General features: G+C 42.9%; 1 protein-coding gene across 2 annotated transcripts in view; it reads right to left on the reverse strand.

Moving 5' to 3' along the window:
* Positions 1-410: 410 nt before the first annotated feature.
* TTC17 (tetratricopeptide repeat domain 17) overlaps positions 411-8,038 on the reverse strand; it is a 123,516-nt gene continuing 115,888 nt past the window's right edge. For both annotated transcript variants that reach the window (XM_077767469.1, XM_077767468.1), the window contains 3 exons: positions 5,236-5,355; positions 3,466-3,609; positions 411-1,607 (listed from right to left, as the gene is read on the reverse strand). In XM_077767469.1, coding sequence (XP_077623595.1) covers positions 1,476-1,607; positions 3,466-3,609; positions 5,236-5,355 — 396 coding nt within the window. In that variant the 3' untranslated portion in view covers positions 411-1,475. The remainder of the gene's footprint in view (positions 1,608-3,465; positions 3,610-5,235; positions 5,356-8,038) is intronic.

Consider the following 8,038-nt stretch of genomic DNA (forward strand, 5'->3'; position numbering starts at 1 on the left):
TCTGCTAACAAGAAGAGCTAACATTCACTGGCTGCATAGTGTGTGCCTGTCCCCTAATGGGCCCTCACCAGGGCTCTCCATGACACTTACATGGATGAACTTCAGGATCAGTGCTCACCTGAAGGGACGTGACTTTGTGACTTAGATTATTCTTCCTTTTCCGAGAAGGTCAGTTACCTACCCTACTCTGAACACTTGCTGATTGTGCATCTTTCCTGGTCAAATGTATCATGCTAATAAGTTCGTCAGCCATAGAACGTCGTGATGGATTGTTTCTCCCCTCACCTTGCTGTTGGGGGAAGAAAGATAAAGAAGACCCAGGACTTGAGAGGATCAGATCCAGAGTTATCGTTGGCTTCAGAGCTGTCTACATTAGTTTGGTTTTGAAGAAAAAACACACTACAGACCTATTTTGCTCATAAACAACTTTTATTTTTGTTCTCAGTATGTGCCCTTGAAGATTCCAAAATATCTGGAGTTTCTGATTCTCCTGGGACCAGAGGTAAAAGCACTGTACGGAAACACTCAACCTTGGCGCATCGCTCTCTCCTGAGGAGCTAAGTTTGAAGGCCTTGGAGAGAGGGAACACACACTCACACCTTATTCCAAGATGGGTAACATAGTGAACAAAGAATTAGTAAAACATAGACTCGGTCTGTAGAGGGCTTCAAATATACATATTCTATATATATAAACCTGTTATATAGGATTTCAACTTATTGGTTTCCTTGTGATTTGTAATTAAAGTACAAATGATATAGATGTTGTACACTGCTGATTTCCCCTTCTCAGCCCCCCTCCCTCCCCAACATAAATAACATCACAAAGGTCAGGTGATCCTAAGAGTTTTCGTTGTTGTAAATATTTTGTTTTAAAAATCATTTCCCCTTCCTCCCCTGCAAACTACCTCTGAGAGTTTGTAACATAGCAGCATGGAACGGACACGACTGAGGACAGCATGGATCTAAAGGGGAGAGCGCACAACGTAGCTTCTCACTGGCACCAATGGGCTTTTGCATTTCCACTGACAACAGAGGCTACAACATAAAGCAGAGAATGTGCGACGCGGGTTTCGTCCTCCGCCCGGGAGAGGAGGAGGCTGGTTGGACCACTGAGGAAAGCCCTAAAGGCATCGAGGTTTTGGAGACAGAGCGCAGCTCCAGAAATGTCTTGGCTCAGTATTTACACGGTATCTTTCGGCTGCATTTTCCTTTTGAGAAATCTGTGTTGCGGAGGCTGGCTGGGGGAAAGAAGGAACTTAAAAACAAAACAAAACCAATTCCCACATATGTAAAAGTCCTGTTGTAAGTCTTACTCAGTTATTCTCACACACGTCATTAAAAGTAGATACTGACAATGATTGGTTTCTTTTCTTATTCTTTTTTTTTTTTTTTAAGAGCATGAGGAGAGAGGAGAGAGAGAGAGACAGAGTGAGAGAGAGGGAGGGAGAGAGGGAGGGAGGGAGGAGGGATGCATTAGGGAGAGCGCCGTCCCTTCTTCAGCATTAAGTGACACTGGATGGTCTGGATTCGGTTCTTGGCTGGAACAAACTCGGGCTGCAGCTTCAGTGTCGATTCATACCACACCAGTGCTTTTTCAAACTCTTCCTGTGAGAGGCAAAGGGACAGATGTGAGAGGGATAGAGCCACCCAGCTAAAAACGTGTCATCACTGGTTTCTTCTTGAGAAGCACCTCTGTGCCAAGTCACAATCCTGCTGTATTTTCTCAATGGGTCTACATCTCTGAGGAAAACTCTGAGGTCTGGAGGGAAACAACTACCTCCATCCCCAAGGTACAACATCACAAGGAAAATGAAGGCAGAGCCCAAGAGCCAAAGGGGAAGGGGAGATCACTTTTACAAAGGTCTGACCCAGCAGTGGGAGCCACCCTGGAGGTAACAGTGGAGCCAGCATTCCTGAGTACCTGCCCTGTGCCAGGTACTGTATGAAATCCCTCCATTTAATCCTCACAGAAACTTCTAGAACTATGCCTGGCAAATGCTCCTTATGCATCACCTGAATATTTTTACTACAGCTGGAGAGACAGAAGTAAAGTCAGATATCTCAAAGTCAGGTATTATAAATTTTGAAAGCTTTTTTGTTCTCTCTAGCATTTAAAAATAGGAACATCATTTGGAAACGATCACTGCCATATGGAAGGAGTTAATCATTTGAGTAGACCAATAGTCTCAGAGAAGAGTCCAAACAAACTGGTTAAATGACGCCTCCTAGGCAAATGAGAGGCAGAATTTCTCATTCATAGCAGCAAACTTCACATTTATGGGGACAAAAATAGATTCTTTGATTTTAAGAAGCAGAGAGGGAAATCTGCACATTCAGCAATACCTACCTGGCCAAATTATACTTGCTGCCTTTCAAGTCACGGATGACACACAAAACTTACAGCTTCAAGCTGCTCATTCTATTAGGCTTTATTGAGAGCACCTTGGGAATAGCCCCATGTGGGACACCCAGCTTTAGATGAAAGTGCCTGGGACGATCCTCATGTTAAATTCAGCTATGACAGCTTCTAGGGGACCCCTGGGATTTTAAATTCTGAAATCGGTCCCTGTTTCTGACCAGAACAAGGGCTCTGGATGATGGCTTTGGTGTTTTCTCTGTAAACGGGATCCCATGTGACCAGCGGTACTCCAGCATTCATTAAACATTTGATGAGGCCTGTTGTGTGGCAAACACTGTGAAGCACTAAGAACGGAAAGATGAAGAGGAGGCTCTTCTCCAAGGAGCTCCTCATCTAGGGGGAGAGATAGGTACTTAAAAAAAAGTGCACCTGTCACTTTTCACAAAGTGAAAATATGGCAAGAAAAACATGCACAGGGCATCATGAGTGCACTGATAGGTACCTAGCCCAACCTGAAAGCTAGAGAGTACAAGTGTTTATGTCCACATGAGTGTTAGGTAAGTTTTTCTGGAACAGATGATGGCTCCAGAAGACTGTAGGTAAATCTGATGCTATTTTTAGTGTTAAATTCATGGGAAGGAGCTACACAGTGCCAATACTTAGGAGAGTTTCATGTACTACATTTTAATCTTATTTTTAAAAATGTTTATTTCTTTATTTTTGAGAGTGAGAGAGAGAGAGAGAGAAGGAGAGAGAGAAGGGTAGGGGCAGACAGAGGAGACCTAGAATCCCAAGCAGGCTCTGTGCTGTCAGCACAGGGCCTGATGAGGGGCTTGAACTCACGAACCATGAAATCTATGACCTGAGCTGAAATCAAGAGTCAGAGGCTTAGCCGACTGAGCCACCCGGGTGCCCCTCATGTACTATATTTTTAATGCACAGAACATTTAGCCATAAAATATACCTTGGGTGGACCTAGCAGTTTCAGACACAAAACGTACAGGAAACTGGAGGACACAGATAGTCAAGGAAGTTTTGTGATCAAAGGTGTGCAGGGGAGAGAGGGTCAGAGTTGGTATGCTCTGCCTCCACTCCCAGTCTCACCATCGCCACGTAGACGTTGCCCAACGTGAAGTGGTTCACAGCAAAGTGCGGCGCGATCTCTACTGCCATGGTGGCTACTATGACTGCGTCATTCCAGAGCTTCGCGTTGTGCAAGATATTAGCCAGGCTAATCAGGGGCACATCCTGGAATGGCAGAAGGGCAAGAAGGGAAAGATGCTGGTTTTTGAGCTTTCATTCTTAGCTGTCCTGATCATAAATAATGCAGTAGGTTTTCCCCGGTCAATGACCGAGTAATGAAACTGACCCTGCTCGTCTTCTGTTTGCTACTGGTCTGTGGTAGACAAGGAGATTGCACGAGAATATAAACCAATGCATCGCTTCCTTCATTAGGAAAGTCTTGCCTCAAAACACAAAGCAGAAAGGTCAACTGACTAGACAATTTGCTTAGTGAGATTGGTGGTTTACACTCTGGTACAGGCTCCTGTCTTGTCGCAGACTGGTAATAAACAGTTCATGGACTGACAGCTGTCCATAGGCCACACACTCTGAGTCATGCCGTCACAGTCAAAGTGCCTTCCGCGAGGGCCACAGCATCATCTGCTGGAAGTAGGGGTTGGCGAACTCTGGCCTACAGGCCGAACCTAGCTGGCTGCCTGTTTCTGGAAGGTTTCATTGGAATGTAACCATTCCCATTCTTTTATGTATTCCTGTGGCTTTTACACTACCATGGCAGAACTGAGGGGCAACAGCAGAGGCTGTCTGGCCTACACAGCGTGAGTTTCTTACAGTGTGGCCCTTTACAGAAAACATTCTCTGACCCCTGACCTAGAGTGTTGGCCCTTGCTGCTGTTTGGCAGCACAGAGCAGAGAATGACAGGTTAAACAAATAGCAACATTTTTATTGTCACAAATATTTATGTCCTTTAAACGTGTTACCCAAGCAATTACCACCTGAATCTCACTGTCTGGAGTTCTACAGGAGATACAGAAGACACAGGCAAGGAGGACCTCTCTGTCCTTACTGGACACTCGCAGAGTGCAGGGCATTATGTGAGGACACAGAGGGCTCATAACCTGCCCAACGTCACAAAGCTAGTAAGGGGCCCAGCTGCGTTTGGAACTCGGCAGTGCCCGACGGGAAAGGTGAGCTCCTTCCACCACTCATGAAGACATGAGCCATGTCTTCAGGAAGTAGGAGATGTGGAGATTACCTCAGAACTCAGCACACGCGGATCCAAATATGCTGTTAAAAAACCGAACATTCTAAATCGTCGTAACTATAACTGGCATTTTTGAAAAGACTGATGTTACACTGAGTTAGCAGGGCTGTTTAAAGTTTTCGTTTGTGTGGAAAAGGTAAAGTCAGACAAAGACCAGGAACTGGCCAACATATAAGAAGAGGTGGAAATTACTTTGGTTTCCGTGTCTGGAAGCAAGCTTAAGTCAGCAGTCTAAGCAAAAACAAGTATAACAGGCCTCCAGGCCTCTGGAGATGAGCTGAGCCCAGAGTGATGTGCAGGGTGACAGGCCTGGGCCAGTATGTTGTATGCTGGGTGGCTCTGAATATAGAGGAATGCTTTCCAGTGATCCCAAAGACCTTCCCCCATGTTCCCATTTGCTGAGGCAGGAAGGCATGGTGGTAGGGATAACGTCTAGGCCTGTGGTAGCATAAGCGGGGTCATAGCTTCTTCCAGCGTATGCTATTTTACTTTCTCACTGGCTAAGCGTGAGGGGGGCTAGTTGAAACCTCAGAATAAACAATGGAAAGGACCAAGAGACAGAAATTTGCACCTTCTGAGTCCCACTCACTTTCATCTGGTGTGGAGCATAGTGGAGGGCCTGGCGGAGGCAGTCAATTGCCTTCTTTCCTTGGCCTTTCACTCTCCAGTAGAGGGCTGCCATGCTGGAAAGGACCCAGGATGTCTGGTTCTACAAAGGAATGAATTGAGGCTGAGGTCTCTTAAACAACATATGAATTTACCACCAAGACTAAGAACAGTTACGTGCATTCATGAGCACTGAGTATTTACTAGGTCTGGAGGTGGCCACACACCTTAAGGGCATCCTCATCAACCATAATAGCAATCCTACGAGCTAGATACTGACATTACAGCCTTTTATAGACAAGAAAACTATGATTCAAAGAGACAGTCTTGTCCAAATCTGCTCAACTACTAACCAGCAGAACTATGTTTCATGCCTATGACCTTCTGGATTTAAACTTACTTAGCTTTTTAATAGGTAACTCATTTATATGTTTCAAAGACCACAAAGTATGCAAAGTTAATACAGTGAAAAGTCAACTTCCCATTCTTGTCTCTACTGTATGCAAGTAAACGCTATTTTTAGTTTCCTATGTAACTTTCTAGGATTTCGTTACACTTTATACAAGCAAATATGAATATAGGCTGATACTCCCACCCTTTTATATGAGGTCACATATTACTTATGTAAGGGGTAACATTCACTTGTGCTTTGCATTCTTCACTAAACAATACACCTTGGAGTTCTCTATCAGTGTATGGAAAGCCTCCTCATTCTTTTATTATCAGCTGCATTATTATTTCATTGTACGGATGTTCCATTATTTATTTAACTAGATCTTTATCAATAAATATTCCTCTCTCCCCCAATTTTTTACTATTACAAACATCACTGCAAAAATAACCTTAGGTATAGCTTTGCATTTGCGCCCGTGCATTTGTGGACAAGGAATACACGTGTCATTTTGTCAGACATCATTACATTGCCCTCCATAGGATTGTAACAATGTAATCAGTCACCAGAAATACATGTGTCCCTGTTTTGTTATAGCTTCACCATAGTCAGTTATTAAACTCTTAGACTCTTTGAGAGGTAGAAAATGTGGTATAAATCTGCATTTATGAATGGAACTGACCATCCTTTCATGTTTGACAGCCTTTTGTATTTCCTTTCTGTGAAGTAGCTGCTCTTTTATTTTGTTAATTTTTCTATGAGGTCTTTATCTTACCTATTTGAAAAAGCTCTTTATATATTAGGGAGGTTAGTTCCCTGCCTATGGTATGAATTATAGATACATTCTTTCTATTTTCTGAAGTCCACTTTTGAACCTATGGTGCTTTGTGTGATACAGATTTTGATTTCTACATAGCTCAGCTAATTTAGATGGCTTCTGGATTTTCAGTTGTTGCTGAGAAGGTCTCAGATTATCAAGAAATTTTACCATGTTTTTCCCCCAGAATGTTTAGTTTCATTTTTCACATTTAAATCTTTGATTCATTTGAAATTTAACTTGAAAGAAAAGATATGGCTCCAATTTTATTTTTTTCGAGATGGCTACTAAGTTGTCCCAATAATATTTAAGGAATAATTCATCCCGCTTCCTACACTAAGATGCTACCTTTACCATATACAAAATTTCAGTAGTTAATTTAGGTCTAATTTTGGATTTTCCTTTTGATGGATGGACTCTCAGCCAATACAGATTAAGCAATCAGAAAACTTACCCTGCTTTATACCTTATTTTCTTTCTTCCAGTCTATTTTTTTTGGTAATTTTTTCATTCTTCATTGTCGGGGCATATGGTATTTATATGCTGTTCTATCACCTTATTTCCCATGTTTGCTTCCTATTGGTTCTGCAGTTAAATATATTCCTTGATCACTGACATTACTTTTACGTGGTTTCCCCAAACATGTTGTGGTTCAGCCCAATACTGTCGATGGGAACAATATTCTTTGTGATTGTTGTTATGGGCTGAATTGTGCTCCACCAAAATTCATAAGTTGAAATCCCAACCTCTCATACCTCAGAATAGAACTGTATTTGGAGAGAAGGTCTTTAAGAAGGTAATTAAATTAAAATGAGGCCGTCAGTGTGAGGCCTTAATCCAACACCACTGGGTTCCTATGAAGGATTTACAGAAGAGGAAGAGATACATCAGGGTCATGCACGGGGGTGGGGGGGGATGACCCTGTGGAGGGGCAGCGAGAGGCGAGCCATCTGCAGTCAAGGGTGGAGGACTCAGAGGAAACCAACCCTGCCAGCACCCGGATCCCAGACTTGTGGCCTCCAGGAGAGGGGGCACCCAGTCTGTGGTGCTTTGTTATGGTAGCCCTAGCAAGTTAATATAACTATATGTGTTCAAAACTTTCTGTCTGCAGCCTTCATACCTGAAGGACAGCTATTGGGATACAACACCATGGCTCCTTCCTTCCTTGAATAATGTGTGGGCATTGTTCCATTGCTTCTTGGCTTGGATAGCTGCTGCAGAGAAATCTGACGCTGCCTAATTTATTCTCCCCTCTTCGTGATTTGGTCCTGTTGACTGGCTTCTCAAAAGGATTCTTTTTTAAAAACTAAAATTATCTTTCTTTAATGCCAATAATCCACACATACAAAAGAACGTATTTATATAATTACATGTATACATAGTAATTATATAAAAATATACACTAATGCTGTACAGCATAAAATAATGAATATCCCAGAAGCTGCCACCCTAGCGAAGAAGGAACTTGCATCTACCTGTGTGTGCCTTCCCTGTTCCATTCTCTTGGTTTTGTTTCCAGAGGCACGCACTATCCTACATGCTAGGTTTGTTATTCCATTGTTTTATTTTAAACACTGT

This window comes from Crocuta crocuta, unplaced genomic scaffold (assembly GCF_008692635.1).
Source record: "Crocuta crocuta isolate KB4526 unplaced genomic scaffold, BGI_CrCroc_1.0 scaffold330, whole genome shotgun sequence".
In the NCBI taxonomy this organism is placed as follows: Eukaryota; Metazoa; Chordata; class Mammalia; order Carnivora; family Hyaenidae; genus Crocuta; species Crocuta crocuta.